Source organism: Rhyacophila brunnea, unplaced genomic scaffold (assembly GCF_057557595.1).
Source record: "Rhyacophila brunnea isolate RB1 unplaced genomic scaffold, BYU_Rbru_1.0 scaffold_18, whole genome shotgun sequence".
In the NCBI taxonomy this organism is placed as follows: domain Eukaryota; kingdom Metazoa; phylum Arthropoda; class Insecta; order Trichoptera; family Rhyacophilidae; genus Rhyacophila; species Rhyacophila brunnea.
This window is the reverse complement of record NW_028232837.1, coordinates 11,768,684-11,787,477: the sequence shown is the minus strand read 5'-3', so window position 1 is coordinate 11,787,477 and position 18,794 is coordinate 11,768,684. Positions and strand designations below refer to the sequence as shown.

The 18,794-nt window shown below is 37.7% G+C and overlaps 2 protein-coding genes across 2 annotated transcripts; one reads left to right on the top strand and one right to left on the bottom strand.

The window, feature by feature from the left end:
- Positions 1–303: 303 nt before the first annotated feature.
- Positions 304–11,630, bottom strand: wts (serine/threonine-protein kinase warts). Its single transcript, XM_085945558.1, has 5 exons — positions 11,237–11,630; positions 9,994–10,848; positions 6,517–8,659; positions 4,494–4,777; positions 304–4,020 (listed from the first exon to the last, which is right to left on the bottom strand). The coding sequence occupies exons 2-5, from the start codon at positions 10,246–10,248 to the stop codon at positions 3,601–3,603; spliced, it is 3,102 nt and encodes a 1,033-aa protein (XP_085801684.1). The 5' UTR covers positions 10,249–10,848; positions 11,237–11,630; the 3' UTR covers positions 304–3,600.
- Positions 11,631–11,722: 92 nt separating this feature from the next.
- LOC147073207 (NADH dehydrogenase [ubiquinone] 1 alpha subcomplex assembly factor 4) lies at positions 11,723–16,966 on the top strand. Its single transcript, XM_085945559.1, has 4 exons — positions 11,723–12,045; positions 12,888–12,982; positions 14,456–14,684; positions 16,209–16,966. The coding sequence occupies exons 1-4, from the start codon at positions 11,901–11,903 to the stop codon at positions 16,418–16,420; spliced, it is 681 nt and encodes a 226-aa protein (XP_085801685.1). The 5' UTR covers positions 11,723–11,900; the 3' UTR covers positions 16,421–16,966.
- The last annotated feature ends 1,828 nt before the right edge of the window (positions 16,967–18,794 follow it).

The window sequence follows — 18,794 nt, the reverse complement described above, 5'->3', positions numbered from 1 at the left end:
AAAAAAAACTAACCAACACCATCTGTAACATGTATTCTTAATTCAACAAAAACAAATAAGTGTGATTGAAAAAGTATGCACTATTTTCGTCAGATCGCCCATAGCATACCTAAACTATTATGATTTCATTTAGGCCGGCTTTAATTGAAACACCTGCAAATTGCATTCTTAGTTCAATAAAAAATAAGTATGACTGACAAACTTTAGTGTGCATTATTTATGTCGGATCTTAACAGCCTACCTTCACCCCTTGTCAATGTAGTAGCATATATTTGGTAAAACTAGGGTATTATTTTTTTTATTAGAATAGGATATACTAGATTTACAAGATATAATGACGAATAGTTTTACTGAAATTGTTAAACATTGACCGACAATGACTATACAAAGAACAAAGAAAGAAATCAGAGTATACATAACGTTGATTTGACCAGTGTAAAATTTATTTCTTCGACCAAGTCACTGGCTGTGCGTAAGGTCTGTCTATATTAAAGGTACCCACGACAACAATTTTGATTACTGTGACATATTTCAATCATAGTTTCAAATACTTCAATAATACAACATTATTATTGTATCATTAAAACTAGAGAAATTGATCTTTATTTGGTACGGGGCACATATAATAAACAGACCTTTAAAAAGGGCCATTCATTGTTGTAGTACAAACTAACTTTGCATTAAATTTGATAAAGTGCGAGTAATAGACAATTGTCATATAACATGATCAACATCGCTCGCAATAAACCAAAGGCAGCATTAGCCGATACTGGGTTTAAACCTATATCAATAAATAGGTAGAGATACACAACAAACTATATGACAGTGATTCCTTTCTATTAGTGACTATATTGTATTTAAGTATTTCTGTTCACCAAACCCGCACGTAGTCGGAGAATATGGCCATTACGTTGTGGAGGTATGTTAACAATAAATAATGAACGACAAAAACATAGGTTGATTCTTTCCAAACTAATACATAATGAGAACACGATACGATGAGTGAGATTTGTTTCTACAGATCTATTCCAACGTAACCCTAATTAAAAATCTAGTTAAATATGTAATGATGTAGGTATTCCAAGCGTTAAGTATCTGGGATATTACACGTAAAAATAGCTTTCATTAACCTAATATATTTAACAAATTAGAATGGCAATGTACCTTGCCTTGGAGGCATTATGTGGAATAATATTAATATTTTGGTATAGTGACATCGGTATATGTCCAATTTAATCTGTTCCATTAATATTTCAATGGATTGAACGAAATGGCAACATTACAAAAGCTGATTGCTTAAATTTAATGTCGTGACATGTTTCTTGGTTACGCGTGTACAGGCGGTCCTTGACTTTCCTACAATTCCCTATTTCAATGCAAAAACTATATGCTTCCATGCAGTTAGTTACTCCCTAAAATATTCATAAACATGAGTGACAAGCAGAGAAACTGCAGTGTTGATGCCGACAAAAAGAAATTAACGACTCTCTTCATACGATCGAGACAAAGACGGAAATAATTAGGCGTTCTGAAAGCGGATTTTTTTTTTCATAAATCGGCCGTTCGTATGACTTAAGCCGGTCTACAGTGGACATATATCTTCAAAGATTCTTTCCAAAGACACAACATAGTGATTGATGAAACGGAGAGTTCTTTGCCATTATAAATATTGGTGATAAACAAAAAAAGATGTCCCTCCGAGTTTTTCAATTATTCAAGCTAATATTAAATTCACTGGAGAAGCTGCCAGTGCAGATAAAGATACTGCAAATGAATTCATTTCCTCATTGTCCAAAATATTTTAAAATACACTTTTACTTTCATACATTCAACATTCATACACATTTTCATGAGCCAATTACGTCGAGAACTGCCTGTACATAACTGAAAATTTTCATTTAGACGGGAGTTACCTTGCAATTTAGCAGTCGTGAACACAATGTTATTTCGGATCCAGAAAAACAACAAAATTTTCTTATGGTGCTACGTAGTTGAAATAGATCTGCCGAGGACCAAACAGTGAACCGACAGATGCAATTTATTATTCATTCTGCAAGTATAATAAATTAATATACATGGTAAAGACATTAAATACCAAAATTACCGTCTGAATTTCTTTGTAACGATAAACTGTTACATTATTGTGTTATATTATTACGATTTTATACAAATACATACAAGCACTGGCTTATAATTTGCTGGCGTCTCCATATTATATATAGCTTAACATTCACTTAAAAGCATCCCAAAATAAACAAAGTCGCATTTGACACTTTGTTAAAATATGACACAGCCACCGGACAACTCTGAGTATAGCGTCACACCGTTTGCAATTACCTCGCTTGCCGGCCGTCTCGCTCTCAGACATCGGAACACTCGTCCAAATCGATAATGTTTCCGCTAGCGTATAAGGCACAAAAAGTCACCGCAGACACACTTGTCAGTTGTAAACTGTCTTTAATTAAAATTTAGCATACTTAAAACTACCAGATTAATAAATTACATAAATATTTCATGACAACACCACTACGAAGCACCACATATGTCACCAGGGTTGCCACCTTTGATTTGGTTTCCGAGCGGGCAAGTCAAAAATCGACACAACACAAAATTTCATACCAGGATGTTAATTTATAAGACAATTCGTTAATACGAGTGCAGGTCATGTTACGTTACAGTCCGATTCATACTATGTACCATAAAACATTACCTTACGAACAAACAAAAACATAAATGTAATAACATACAATCTTAGTATTGTAATAGCAAATGGTTATAATATTAACATACATGCATTTTTTCACTCAATTTCTTGATCAAAATTGTTATATTTACCGAGCTAATAAAAAATGTCTCTAAATGCCATTTAAAAATGCAATATGTTTAATATAGCGAAAGAATTTAAATGCAAATATTACATCAAATGAAAACCTTTGAATAATTAAGAAAAATGGCTTATCTGCCTGTACTGCCTTTTTGTTCAGTTATAATTCAATAACTACTGGACCAATATTCAACGTTTCCTCTAAGATGTACATGAGGATATTTATAAAAAATTGTCCAAGGATACATTCAAGAGTTCATTTATCTATACAAAAAAGGAGTTTTGACTACTAAGATGTCAAAATGCTTTTAATATTGATGAAACTTGCACAGATTGTTTGGAGGACTTTAATCATGATTCTCGATATCTTAATCATAAAAATACCACCTGTACAACAATATGACGTGAGGTGGTAGAGAAGCACCCGCCTAGAAATCGATACGCGTCAATTTCTTCATTGCGTACATTTGTCTAATTTTTCTTTCTATTTTTAACGCAAAATTCTCTAAATTCTGATTTACAATAATTTCTCGCATACCTAATTATAAATATTGTTTTTGCTGTTCTGTATAATAATAATCTATTAGTAGATATAACCATTGGCCATGACAATACCAATTTAATTTAGGACTATTAAATGTCCTTCATGTTACGATTATCAAGTTGGCCGCTCAGAAACGAAGCCGTAGACGACGCCTGCGGCGGGAGAACCGGTACACCGCAGCGGGATCATAAAATTTGAAAGTCTTTTGTGAGGAATCGGCCGGGAGACCGAACTAAACGTACACTGGCCCTTGGTTTTCATTGTCGTCCAAACTAATTTTATTCGCATAGGCAGGGCCACCATCGTCAAAAAACCGCCGGAAGGTGAATTCGAAGAAGCCGTGGAAGGGGTTCCCGTTGTCCAGCTCATTGTCTGACTGATTGGAGTCGGAGTTCCTCAGCTTGTCAGGGTCTATGGGATCGAAGTTGGACGTGTCGGTGGGGTACTCTATCCGGGGGATGTGGGGCGCACTCTGCTTGCGGAGGCCTTTGTCAAAGTCCACCCTCTTGAAGAAGGGGTGTCCTTTCACTTCCTTGGCGTCTTTGCCCAGGCGGCTGTCCGAACCGGAGCACAGTTTCAGGATGAGGTCGGCGCTCTCCCGGGACAGATTAGCCGACTTCGGGATGTGAAGGGTTGTCTTCCAGTTGATCACCTGTCGAAGACATTATTATGTCAAAATAAATTTGAATATTGTAGGGTCAACCTACCCAAGTTGATAAATATATCTATAATCTTTTGCTATTAACATCATGTCAAATGGGTTCTTTGAAAAGATTTATGATTTACCGGGACCATGTTAACGATGGATCAATTGGGATGAAAAAGAGTGATCTCTTGATATAAAACTACATCTTTGTATTCGGTAAGGTAGGTCGCCAACCGTAGTTATATAATGTCCAAAAAAGTATTACATACATGAGAATCGCTTAAAACTTCTGAAGAAACAAAACATAGAAAATGAAAATTATACCTGTAGAAACAAAGTCACCTGATGGCAAATAACTAGTTTAAGTGAGCCAGTAAAATAGGTCAGCGGACGGGATAACAACCGTTAATAAATTCATTCCACCAAGTGAACGCTAATTCAATAAATAGTAGTAATCGAAAGAAACAATGATGGATGACCTTTTGCTGAGTGTCGGCAGGGGTGGCGGCATGGAAGGGCGGCGATCCGACCAGCATCTCGTAGAGGATCACCCCGACGGACCACCAGTCGCAGAGCTGCGTGTAGCCTATCCTCTGCAGGACCTCTGGAGCAATGTAGTTAGGCGTGCCGACTAGCGAATGAGCGAGACAGCGCTGGTGTTCTCTCTCCCTCCGCCTCTCCAGCGGCTTGAGGAGTCGGCAGTGGCATTCCCCCTCCCGCCATTCGCCTTCAGGTTCCATCGAGTCTTGTCTTCCGTGTTCACCTGTCAATTTATAAGTTAGAAACCTCATTTAATAAATGACCTTCCTTTGTACAGAAACTCGCAATTCAAGTTCATTATTCAAACCAGTAAATTACTAGAGCAGGCCTTATGCAATTGTAGTATTACAGCACTTGATGGTATTTCTAGGAAGCTTTTAATGTGACAGACTGTATCACAACCTGGGAAACGCAAGACCAGCGAGCAACATGAATTACTTTTAACTATGTACATTATTAGACACGGTTTCCTCAGTGGCCGCGCGGCTTAAGCGTTGGACTATAACGCCGTGGGTCCCAAGTTCGAATCCTGGGTCTGGCAAGTACAGATATTGTTTTTCAATTTGTGTGTGAGTCAGGGTATGGAACTAATAGGTTGAGCAGGTGGCCGACATCCATTTCTCGTAAAAACAAAATCTGTTAATACAAACCTCTACTCTGTGGAGGCCCATATGATCCTATCAGTATCGGACATGGTCGGAAAAAAAACTTTCCTCTCACAATCTACATTATTGTATTCTATTACGAATGTTTAGGTTTTGGTACAAACTTAGTGAAACATCATATGAATACGTGTATTAATTAAGGCGCTAAGTACCCAAATAAAAAAAACCGACATTTTTATAGAAAAATGTTCTACATACCATCGCCAATAACTTCAACTACAGTCTAAGTGCCTCAAGCAAGTCAAAAAATCTGTTGACGTTGTAAGTCCGTTGGCGTGTTTTATTTATAATGGTGTAAGTACCAATGCAGTGGTCAACGGCATTCAATATAAAATAGCTGACAATGGTGTGTTGACACTTGCGAGTTCTTAATACCTAAAATTATAGAAGCTGCAGTGATTGCTTCACACTGTAAAACTACATTTTTCAAAAGGTCTGCCTCATGAAATTTTACTGCAATGACTCGGTATTTTGTAACTACAGGCAATACTACTTTTTGGTACTTAGAGCATTATTTAATACACGTATTCATATTATTCAAAATCAATGTAATAATATGTAATAATTCATGAAGCAATACCATCCATTCATAGCAAATACAAATTTAAGCGTATATCCCTGCAATATCTGCACATTTAATAATGTATTGATATAACGGTTTGAGTGAATCTAAAATTGAATTGTTTTAGAAATGTTATTAATAGATATGGGTGGAGTGTGAAGTTATCTACAAATGAATCCGCAGTGCGAAATGGCTTGCAGCAAATTTAAACGTTGGTCCTTTAATTAGTCCTTTTATCAACCTTCGCCTTCATATATTTAGGCTGTCTTCTAGAGAATGTTTTCTACAACATTTTGAGTGTGTATTTATAACACTGTCTTGTTATGAGAGCATAGACATTTTATATGAGACATTTTTATACTTTGTGTTAAATAAATAAACCAAGTCAATTATGAGATTTTCTTCCATACATAATACAATATTCCAAGTTATCTACAAAACTAAATAGGTATATGTAGTAATGTTATTATCTGGAATTGGGTATTTCCAAATTCTGCTATATATTTCTTTATAAGCCGTGGATGACAATATTATTTCCATATTAGCCTGTAAATACAGGACCTTGATGACAAAATTGATTGTGATGATAACAATTGGCTTTTGGAAAGACATGAGTCACAATATGATCTAGGAATATAAGAATATTTTAATTGTAAACGTGTAAACAAAATTATTCTATTACATCTTGCCTTGCCAAAGATTATAAAATTAAATAGTGTGCAAAAAGATTCTCACCGTTTCTCTGATAATATTTGGAGTTGTGGGTCCACCTGAACCCGGTGCAGAGTCCGAAATCGGTGAGCTTGATGTGGCCGTCCCTATCGATTAGAATGTTGTCGGGCTTGATGTCCCGGTGGATGAATCCCATCTTGTGCACGCTCTCCACGGCGCAGGTGAGCTCAGCGACGTAGAATCTGGCCAGCGTCTCCTCGAAGATGCCATATTTGATAAGCAGGGACATGAGGTCGCCACCCGGGATGTAGTCCATTACGAAATAGAGATTGTCTTTGTCTTGAAAACTGTAGTATAGCTTGACGACCCACTCATTGTCAGCCTCCGCCAATATATCCCTCTCGGCTTTGACGTGCGCTACTTGGTTTCTCTTCAGCACATCCGCCTTTCTAAGGGTCTTCATGGCGTACAGGTGATGAGTATCGATCTTTCTGACGAGCGTCACTTCACCGAAAGCACCCACTCCGATGGCCTTTATTTTATCGAACATGGATTTGTCCATCTTAGCTCGTTTTAACCGAATATAATTTGACTCTTTTTGATGTAGCATTTTCCTCATCTGGAACTGCGCCTCAAGACTGAGTTTGATCTTGGTCATTTCTTTCTCGAGCTGCAGACGGCGAACCTCCCGTTGGCGGTACGATTTGACGACATTCTCAATATGCTGCTCCATGAAGAATTTGAATGCCTGTGGCGAATAATTCCTCACTTTGCAGTCCCGGCGCTCCTCCTCCTTTTCCTTGCTCATCTGCTTCCGCTCGGGAATCGGTGACTGGTGGCGGATCTTCTTACAAGGGAGGGGGTTTGGGCGGCGGTCGCCGAGGGCTGACCCGTTCATCCCGGAAGAGCGGTTTGCGACGGAGGAGGAGGCAGTCGGGGGCAGGGGTGGAGTGTTCTTGTGGGCGACGGAGTTGCATGCGTAGGCGGATGGCCCGAGGCACTGCCCGCCGTTGGAAGACGCACTATGGGGGCTGTCAGCTCTCGGATCGACACCGTTGGGATACTTTTTGCGGGCAACGGAAGGCCGGCCCGACTGAGAGCTCGCCGAGCCATCGTCCTGATTGTTCCCGTAGGGGGGAGGGGGCAACTGGTGGTGGATGCCACGCTGGACCGCTAGGGCCTGCATGGTGATGGCGTAGCTGGGGGGCTCTGTGGTGGGGACGCCCGGCCCGGTCGCTGCAGGGGATGGAGGCTTGGGGCTGACCGAGAATCCGGAGGCGTGCGACTGCTGCTTCTGCTGGATGGAGCTGGCATACGACGGAGGCGGCGGCTGGGAGGGGGAAGGCGCCCCGACGGGCTGGGGTGCTGCCGGGGCTATCGCTGTCTGCAGCACAGGCTTCTGTACCTGGGTACTTTTGACAGACTGCATGATTATGGGGGGCTGTGTCTTCGCTTGGCGTGCTCCCCAGGCCTGCAGGGGAGTCGGATGAGCGAGAGACGGAGGGGCGCCTGATGACTGGGAGACGGTAACAGGACTAGGGGAACCCCCCGAATAGATCCCTGAGGACGGGCTCTTACGGTAGTCCTGCTGCGTGGGACTCTGGCGGCTCTGGATGGAGACAGAGTAGGAGGGTGGAGGCGGAGGGCAGCCGGGAAGAGGGTAGGGGGGCGGCGGTTCAGATGAGCCGCTGGAGTAGATTGACAGTGCCTGCATCTGCTGGGACAACTGTTGCTGGGCCTGAGGGCCATTCTGGACAATCATAGGCTGACGGGAGGAGGGGTTAGGAGCAGGTGAGGCCACAGGACTGGTGCCTCGAGCAGGCGGAACGGGGGGAGCAGGGGACATACGCTTGAGCAGCTGCTGTACAGAGGGCGGAGGAGGTGGAGGCGGTGTGGAAGAGCATCGTGGCGGTGGGAGGGGAGGCGCGTCCCCAAAAGAGTATTGTCGGGAGAGCTTGTCATGATGGGAGAGGTCAGCCAGGCGGGGGCTGTCGGACCGGGAGCTTCCGGCGCCCGAATCGAGAGCGGGACTGCCCCGGTGGAGGCTAAGCTCCCGCTCGATACTGGGCTTCCGGTTGAGCTTGCATCCCAGGAAAGAGAGAGGGCCTTTCGGGAGGCCGTTGACCGCGTCAGGCTGCTTTGAAAGGAAATCTAACGCCGCTTCATACCTTCCTCCGGCAAATTTCAACGCTCTCAAGGCGGCATCCTGTAAGAATAATATTAGGTCAATAACATGCTTAACTTAATAAATAGATATATTCATTGATAGCAAAGTCGATTAGTCCAAAACTACTGTTGTATTAGACCAACTATAGTTTATAATCTATAACAGGAATGGGAAGGCCATATTCAAAAAAACTTCAATTAAATATATGTGACGCTTTCGTCTGCCACCAAATACCGCAATTTCATGGTATCTTGCGGTGCATGCTGGCCGACTTTTAAATAAATATTGTAGATATTCAAAATGTATATTAAGTATTTTGTAACAATCCAAACTAGGTACTTACTAACTAACCAAGGTACCAACTAACAATAAAAACATTTTGAATTACATTTATAATTCTGTTTAGGCCGCATTTATATTATAATACATCAATGGGCATATAGGTATTACAATGTTACCTTCCGAGAGCTCAGTCAATTCCATCTGTAATTCTTCAGGAACCTTGAAGACATTAACAGGATGAGGTTGAAATGCTAATTTGAGTTTGATGTCAGTTGATTGTCATGATTTTCTATCATTACATTCTCGTAATTGATTAGCTTATGCTTCCTGCTCATCGATATTGATACTGGTCCATTCAAAACGGGACATAAGGTCTGCATGCCCATTACATTCTGCACAGCCTCATTTCTTACAGGACAAATTTTGTCATATTTTTTTTCAATGTCTTCACACTAGTGGTTTAAGAGATGTAAAAACAAATTACAGTGAAACCCCGATTCTACGGTTTTCAAAGGACCATAAGAAAAAAACGATATATGCGGGAAACGATAAATGTAGAATATATAAAAAATAAAGTAGTAGTAGTAAAAAATAAATCTAGTTTTCTTCATGGGGGGCATTTTAGTTGTGACTTAGAAAAATTCGTGATACAAGATGCGAGGCAAGCCTGAGCGCCAACCGACCTGTCTGAACCTGACTGAAAGGTCTGAAGTATGTATTATAAACAATTCTACGAAAGTAAAATATTTAACAAAAACAGTCAATCGGGATAATATTTGTGACGGGACCATATTAGACGATAGATTGAGGAAAACGATAAATCGGGGAACGGTTAATGCGGGATTATTTAACATTCTTATGGGTGGTCTGCGGGACTTTCAAAAATGAACGATCCGTGCGGGAAAACGATTTATGCGAGAACGGTAGATCGGGGTTCCACTGTATCTCTTTTCGGCACAACTAATTTGATGAGTTCATTAATCTACCGGTGTGCATATTTGTATTTTACAAAATTTAGAGCTAATAATAATAATAATTTTTTATGTGTTTAATGTGCGTCATCGATCATGATAGAGAGAATATAGTATTACCTCATCATATCCAAGGGTGAGCAGCTGCGTATGGGAATGCCGGAAAATGTTGAGGTCATTGTTGACATTGGAGGAGGCAGCGGACCCCACTCCCGAGCTGACGGTGCTCGCAGCCGAAGAACCAGGCGGCTCCCTCTCCGAGTGCCCCCCGCTCCCTCCGCTGTTGGCGAACGGGAGGAGAGAGTTCCTGATCTCCGCGAGCGCCTTCTGGTGGTAGCCGGAGCGCGCGGCCGACTTGCCGGGCGGCGGGTTCATTGCCCGCTCACCCCTCCGCCTCACCCCATGCCACGCCCTCCTCCACCCGGCCGCCACTTCCTGCAATTTTCACCTTTCCCGCACCCCCCTGCACTGGACCCGCGCCCCTTATTCTTCAGAAACGATTCAATTTTCACTCTCACCACACAAATTATCCGTCCAAATGTACTCTTTGTTATTTCACAAATGTATTGACGACTTTTAAATGTACTCTTAAAATATATACGTAGAACAGAATTCTCTGTTCTCCTCAGACATGGACACAATCATAGTGACTTTAATATATAAATTACAATAAATAATAATATAACACGTAAAGCTATCTTGCAGTGGTAAAATAAATTTTTAATTTAGGGACTAGTTCAGAGTATTTTATTTCTATTATTATCAATTTTTTCATGTCTCTGTTAGCAGTATAACATTTTCAATTGCTAGGTTTTTCGTTAATATTCACGCACTTTCAAGTTTGGTATTAAAAAAATATTGTTTATCGGCACCTTACCAATAGATTAATGTCATCAAAACACTTATATTAATATTTCAATAACATAGTTTCCAATATTGCACTATAATTTTCTTATTCTTCCAACCGTGTGTGATCTGAAATATAAAAAGATACGGTGAGACTAGAACAATTAAATAAAGACAAATTTAATAGCCATAAATGTTAAAATATAAATAAAGAACTTTTGTAACGATTCTGATCTATGCTACATGGTTAATTTTGATAAAATCATGAGAAAAGCAGCTGGTGACAATCACTCTCTAATCATGAGGAATTTTTGACTTGTTGACTGTTTGTAAGCAATACAAAACATATTGTTTGTCAGATTACTTACTCCAGGCTTGAAATGAATTGGAATATTGTAAATATTTTAACAGAAATGCATGCAAAAGAGAATGTTATAATTTAATAGCAATATAAGATGGAAGCAGTACATAAATAGAACAAAAATATTCATATGGCAACAGTGCCAAAATTAGATACCTTATAATTCAAGGCTTGCAGTTTTGTGAAATTCCAAAATACTGTGTGCAACTTTCGTTTAAAAATGCAATCGATCTTTCACTCGGTTCATTAGAGACGTTGTCATAATCCTGGGTGGAATATCATCTTTTATAGAATGACACATATCTTGGAACGATTTGTGATCGTATCCGAATTTGCAGAATTTCAATGGGACCGTTTGGCATTTCCTCCGAATAAGTTTCAATTGGAAAAGGACATACACTCGATTGACCAGAAAACTTTCTCAACGTACACTGATAAATATGAGTAAATTAGAAATAAAATCACATTCAGTAATGAAAACAAAGAACGTCATACACGCAAGTTGGCAAACCGAGGGAAGCCATCTTGAAGAAGTGCCACATTCTTTAGCGTGTTCGAAAAGTCGCATGAAACGACTATTTTTTTAAAATGTTATTTTACTGTGTGCATACTCGAACGTTGTGTGAAAGATAAAATAGAAATATTGTAACCTAACCTCTAAATCGAAGATTGACTTTTGGTTCTTACTTTTAAATTTTAACAAAAACTGCTTTATAATTATTAGTTAATCAGAAAGTTTACCCTCTACATGCCAATATGTTCATGCCGGTTAATATAGTATAAATTATTTATACTATTATCAGCATCGCAAAGTTCTAAAATGGGTAAAATTTTATCAATCATTAGTAGACCATTAAAAAATTTCAATGTGGAAAATAGAGCTCTTCGAGTCATCTCTAAAGAAAAGCCTACCGCTGCCCCAAAGCATAAGGCAGCGGTCCTGGAATTGGAGCAAGTTTTGAGAGGTATTTCATTTATTATGAAAAATATATGAATACTTCATTGACCGCTCGTTACACCATCACCACACAGAAAGTTTACTCTTATCGTTCATTAATTTGAAAATAATGTGTTATTTTAGTTATTACAAACCATTGGCGACTCATCACTAAAACCAACTTTGTATAGCTGATCTCTTTCAGAGGATCGTATAATGTTCTGTGATGAAATTAGATCCATATTTCAGAATTTCCCAATTTAATTTGAGAATATAAATAATTGCGTAATTATTGTGATACATACTGCAGAAATCGCCAACATAATTTACTGTAATAGATTCTTAGGTTATCACCATGTTTTCTTCATTCTTTCCGTGACGTTTCAGGCTCGTGGCAGAGACCCATTACGATTATAAACAATCATGAAAATTTCAAATATTATGTTATTAAAAAAAAATTTAAGGCTAGTATTGTGCTACGCTCCAAATAGGTACTTATTTAGATATTAACTGCTGGCGACTCTCAGAAGTTGCAGGTGTTTGAGCGTTGGGCAAATCAAATCAAATTGGGAGGAACTGTGTTATAGCCCCGTTAGCTCTATGGTAAATCCAGACCTCTTTGTGAGCACTGGAAGTCAAAATTGGAGAAGGAAAGCATGAGCAGAATGGAGGAAGTTTGCTTGAGGTAGTCAAGGTTCATTTCCAAACTCTATGGTAAATCCAGACCTCTTTGTGAGCACTGGAAGTCAAAATTGGAGAAGGAAAGCATGAGCAGAATAGAGGAAGTTTGCTTGAGGTAGTCAAGGTTCATTTCCAAATTGTAGCTGCACAAAAGTAAAAAGTTTCACTTAATTATATTTTGTTCTACAGATAACCCAGAAATAGTAGATGAGCTCGCCAAAAAGGACCCCTCCCTTGACTCCCGATTAAAAGATGTTTATGTATCATCTACACAGAAGCCAATGGTAAGTGCGATGATTTATTGTCTTATAGGGCCTGTCGCGGAAGAATCAAGCAACATGTGGCTTTCCTACGGTTATGGTTGTCAATTATATCAATACCTATAAAGGGTGACAATATCCGGCAAGTGGCACATGTCTAAATAAGTGCAGGACAATTTTTTGTTTTTTAAATCGATCACGATATAATAAATTTACACTCGACAGGTTCACGATGAACGAGGATTACCTGTGCACGCTTTTAATGAAAAGTAATAAGCATTAATTCATTTCTAATATTGGATTATATCTCATGGACAATTTTTTTCATTTGGCTCTACAATCCGATGTGAATCGATCTCGAATGTAATGAGGAAACATTCGTTGACGTTTTTTAGTTCATGATTTTCTGCATACATTTATTTACTTTTATAACGAGCTACTTATCGGATATACCGAGCAAAAATATCTCAAAAACTTTCTTAAAACTGTTAATGTGTCAATCGTTTAAAAACATTTTCGACCTTAAGCAATAAGATCCGACCTTAGGCCGATGCCGCCGGGATCGGATTACGTTTACGACACTAGTTAAGTACCTAATTGGTGTTTTCGCCGACAACATTGAAAAAGTATCCACGCATATGGTTGAAATTTCATGTAAAAAATTCAAGCTTAAGTCAGTAGGTACCTACCAGCGTTCATTACAATAAATAACTTCTTTTGTAGTTTATGAATGCCATGTTGCTTGTTTCGGGGATTTTTACGATGGTTTTCAGATTTTTTATGTCCTACTTCTGCTTTTGTTTGAATTGCGCCTTTTTGTGTTGTGACCGCTCATTTAAAAATACCTATTCTCTAATATAACGAGTAATGCTTATAACGAGCAAATTCAGTCGGTCCCATCTTCCTCGTAATAACCAAGTTCGACTGTATTTGAATACGACTGGAAAAAAGAATGCAATAATGTTGTGCAAATGAAAGAGAAATATCTGAACCGTGATGTTTGTTTGGACAGAGCAATGGATTCTTTAATTTTTAGTGTAAATTTTGGATGAAACTAATGGCAGTGGAGAAGAGGGTGTGGAAGATGATGAATTTTGAGTCAATTAGTCGTCTGAAATTTAAAAAAAATTCAATGTTCAATTTCAGAGTCTGTCTTCTATAAGCTGGTGTGCGGTTTCCCTCCGCTTCAGCATCTTAACACTGCATTCCCTCTTGTAACAGCAACTTGTAAGCAACTTGCAACTTGCAACAGTCGAAAGCGATGGCACAATGCTTTCCCAGCTTATAGAAAACAGACTCTAATTGATTTTTATCCGTAATTTTTAATTATACCTAAGTATATTTTGTGTTAAATTGGTTTTTATATTGTGAATATTGATACAAAAATATTCAAACTTATTTCCTAATTGTTTTAAAGACACTTTTAATGTTTTGTATAATCTTTCTATGTCAATTATCTGATTATTATTGATATATTATAAACATTTTTCATTTCAGGAGATTCAAAAGCCTCTTTCATCACGCTACAATCCTGAAAAGCCTCTACCTTTAGACCGAAAAATACCTACAGATTTTGAATACGGCATCAAGGAGCCGGACCAATGTCACCCCGGTTATACAACATTAAGAAATATACTCAAATTTATAACCGATCATCAAACGGACCCTAAAATTCATACTGTAGAAATCATTGCTGATCAGTATAAACTTAAAAAAGAGAAAGTTAGTAAGTATCGCAGACTCATTTTATATAATTTTCTTCGTCATCTGTGTTCTGCAGGTGGGGCATATCATCGCTGTTCATAGAATAGGCGGCTCTTGTGGTGCAGTGTAGGCGCTGGCCTTCCATCTGGGGGCTCTGAGTTCGATTCCCGGTGAATTCAAAATATACAGTACTCTCTCAGTAATCCGCCACCCCAAAAACCAGACAAGTGTCCAATTAGTGAAAGCGGCGGATTATAGTGCATACATAACGTAACCATTTATTTTTTTCCTCAAAACGGGACATCTACTAATTTTTAGGTAGTTTTTATTAATTAATTAAAAGAATATGAATGAACGCGCGAAAATAAGCAATTTATGTGGTTTCACATTTTTCTGAAAAATAAAGTATATTTGGTTTTGATTTCAAAAAAGAATGAAATTATTGGCAAGACTTATTAAAATTTTCTTTGGTGATTAACATTGCGAATTGCAACTGTGTTTTTTTTACATAAGAGAAATTACCCTTTCTACCGGTGCTTTTCTATCGATTATTTGATTTTTCGCACCTTTTTTGTAATAATTCTTACCGTGGCTTGCTCTCTTTCTGAAAACGAGACATTTCGGCGTCCCGAAGCTGTGCTTGGGGACAATGGGATAGGCTACCTAAAAACGGGACGTATGGTCACGTTATGCATACATACATACAAAATATGGTTAAAATTAAAACAGGTATTTCGTAAAAATAGTTTTTTTTTGAGAAATTTGTATCAGCAAATTACGGTTTTATTTATAATCAAAATCAAGTATTTACTAAATTATACATATTTATAAACTAAGTTTATTAACTAAATATTAAACAGTAAATCACTTGACACAACCAGTTGTTCATGAATGTTCTTGAATGGCTTAGGATTCTTGGCTTTCCCTATGACCAAAAGCTTCAGTTTGTGTGTCCCGGTTGCATTGGAGCATGTCATAATTGTGATGCGGTCCTTGGGCACTTTCCTCCCTGGTACATTACTTTCTTCGCAATAAACGTACGTTTTACGAAGGAGAAGTTTCCAAAATAAACCCGTCTCATGTGCTTTGTATACTTGTACGCAACGGACTACTGAATTTGACAATCAAATACTGGTGAATTATAGAGCTTGATTTTGTGCTGTCAACTAGTAAAAATAACGGCGGATTACAGTAGTTGTCGGATAATCGAGTGTCGGATTACTGAGAGTGTACCTAATGTATAATATTTCGTACTAAGTGTTTTCAAATTATGTATATTTAATATTTTTGGGATGAATAATCATGCAAAACACCTAGAAATTATGTAGGAGGTTATGTAAGCAAAACAATATAATTCAAATCAGAATGCGACCTGCCATTTTGTTTATGGGGCTACCAATAGAAGAAAATAATGAAATTGTTACCAATATAACCATGCTATTGTACAATTGTTTAATTCAAAAATAGAGTTCAAATTCTTTTGTTACAGCCAACTTAATACAGTATCCTTCCAACATGAAAAAGTTCCCTCTTTTTCTCTTTCCAGGTGATATATTACAATTCTTTGGCACTTTTGAAGTGTATATTCCAGAGAATGTTGATAAAAATAAAAAGAAAAAGAAGACACCTATTATGGCAAAACCGTCAAATATCCAACAGCTGATTGAAGACGATAAGAAAGAAGAAGAAGAAAGGAGAAAAAAAGAAGAGGAGGAGGAAACAAAAGAAAAACAAGAGAAGAAAGAGGGACAGGGATAGACATAGTCATTATTAGTAACAAATTAATAGAACACGCGCATTAGAAGTTATGTTAATTAAGATGGTTCTGTATCCGATGATTTTGACTACATAACGTATAGACAACGTTGTGCTGTACTAAAACTAACCCAGGGTTCCCAATATTTTTACACTGCGACCCCTCCCCACAGCATAAAATCATTTTTTATAAAGCAAAGTACACACTGAAAATAAACGTAAAATAAAACTACAATGCGGATTTGTCATTACATTTTCAAGTGTTTTTGTTTACTGTCGAAATTATATAGTGGCCGGATTAGGACCTTTCTTAAAACATTAAACTATTAGTCCATCATTGCCCTAAATGTAGCAAATCGTCAGATCTTTTCTGACTTAATGTCTCTACCAAATTAGAACAGATATTAAGTAAATAGTATTTTTGCTGATTATATTATGCAATGCATGTAATATGTAGTAAATACATAATTATTTTTAAGTCACTAGTTTGTTAGTAGGTTTATAATTATATTGTTTTTATTTCAAAATAATAAAATTTGTTAAAATTGCAGAATTGTTTGAATTACAATAATTTTAAATCTTCATTTAAGGCCCAACCTTTGCATGCCCCGCACCCGCTACATAAATAATATCCAACAAAAAAAACTAGGTTTTACCTCTACATAAATTTACCTACTGCCCTAAAATGCCGTCTCATTCTCTAAAAGCCGTATGCACGAAATGTCAACTCACAAACGCTAAATACTAGTTGGTCGACTTATTAACAAATGTAAGCGTCACTGCGTGATAGAATGTGACTGTTTGCAAATGGCTGACTCCCTTGTCACTAGTAGTGACAGCCGTAGGTTAGAATTAAGCGATTTTGTAGATTACTCAGAACATTAAACGTCTTTTTAGACATCAGTTTAGTTATTTGTTCAGTTGGGAAACGGCGATGTATATTTACATATTTTTTGTACACTAAACATATTGGTTGGTATAATACAGTACCTGTATATTAGAAGAAATAATATTTCAATTGAAATTAGAAAAGTAGTATGAAAAATATGGCAACATAGTAATTTACACGTTAAAAGCAGATACGATAACTGATGGAAAATACATCCTGTCTCGTCTCGGTTCCAGTCAGCTGCTTCAGTTTTGCATTTACATGTCAGTTTAACTGACAGCTAGACTGATCGTACATTTACGACAGACGCACATCAGGGATTATGAAGTTACAAGTCTAGAGGAAATGCTCCCAAATTTCGATTGACTTTAATAGATTCACTAAAGATGTCATGATAAATGCAATATTTCCTATGGGTGTTGTATGGGGGAAAAAAGGCGTAACCCACACAGATCAAATTTTACAGAAGCAAAAAAACGTTTTTTGAATGATTTTGGTTCAATATTATTAAAAAAAAAAATAGGCACAGACATTGGGTGCATGATGATTGATAATTTGGTGTAATATCTTTTCGATCTACTAATAATTAAAGAAGTTTTACAGAAAAATCATTAAAATTGAGTGTAAATGCTTTTTTCTTTAAATTAAAGCTGAATTAAAACCTGAATTTAGATAATAAATCGGCATTTGTGGCTTACTTCCTTTTTACAGAATGTGTATTTAGTTGTATACATTGTTAATATCTAATAAAAGCACTTTTAGAAAAATCGAGGTTTACGCCCTTTTTCCTAAACACAGTCGATGCACCTGGAAGTATTCTGCATTCAAGTAGGCCACTTGCAAAAAATTACCTACACTTATTTTATGAGGTATGAAAGGTATAAATGCCAGGAGGTATTAGAATGGTAGTACCCGGCGAGTTACGAATTTCTATGAAAAAATAAAACCTTAGAAACATCATTATTTAGAAATATATTAAAAGTATACCATAAAGACTTGTATATCAATTAAGAATGTCACCATGATTACAAGAGATGGCAGCATATTGTGTACAATATATTAATTTATTTAAGACAACCGACTGGGGCTAGTGTAGTGAGTGTAAGTACAGCGTGTATACACGCTCATTTTCTATGGCCAGCCTTGCATGCACGGATTTGTAGAGTGCGTAAACGCGTTTGTGGCATACATCCGGTTAATTGTAAGGTAAGTATAATAAACAGGATGACCATATCAAATACACTGGGTATAATTCACAAATGATACAATAAGATTTAATGTAAAAAGTTGATTCGAATACATAATAACACATGAGCAAATCATTGTTTTTACAATGATTGTCAGATTCTCAGCCCCCCAGATCGTATCGATTTATCATGAGTTAGTGTTGAAACTCGCTATTCGCACTAATACCAACACATGTAAACACGCCGAATACTATAAGCTTATTACGAATTCGGCCTGTTTATATGTTATTTCAGTAGTGAG

Excerpts from the sequence above, each read along its gene's own strand:
- wts (XM_085945558.1), bottom strand. The coding sequence starts at position 10,248 with ATGAACCCGCCGCCCGGCAAGTCGGCCGCGCGCTCCGGCTACCACCAG. Across the intron at positions 4,778-6,516 it reads CAAATATTATCAGAGAAACG|GTGAACACGGAAGACAAGAC; the intron begins GTGAGAATCTTT and ends ATAAATTGACAG. Across the intron at positions 4,021-4,493 it reads CTGCCGACACTCAGCAAAAG|GTGATCAACTGGAAGACAAC; the intron begins GTCATCCATCAT and ends TGTCTTCGACAG.
- LOC147073207 (XM_085945559.1), top strand. The coding sequence starts at position 11,901 with ATGGGTAAAATTTTATCAATCATTAGTAGACCATTAAAAAATTTCAAT. Across the intron at positions 12,046-12,887 it reads ATTGGAGCAAGTTTTGAGAG|ATAACCCAGAAATAGTAGAT; the intron begins GTATTTCATTTA and ends TTTGTTCTACAG. Across the intron at positions 12,983-14,455 it reads CATCTACACAGAAGCCAATG|GAGATTCAAAAGCCTCTTTC; the intron begins GTAAGTGCGATG and ends TTTTCATTTCAG.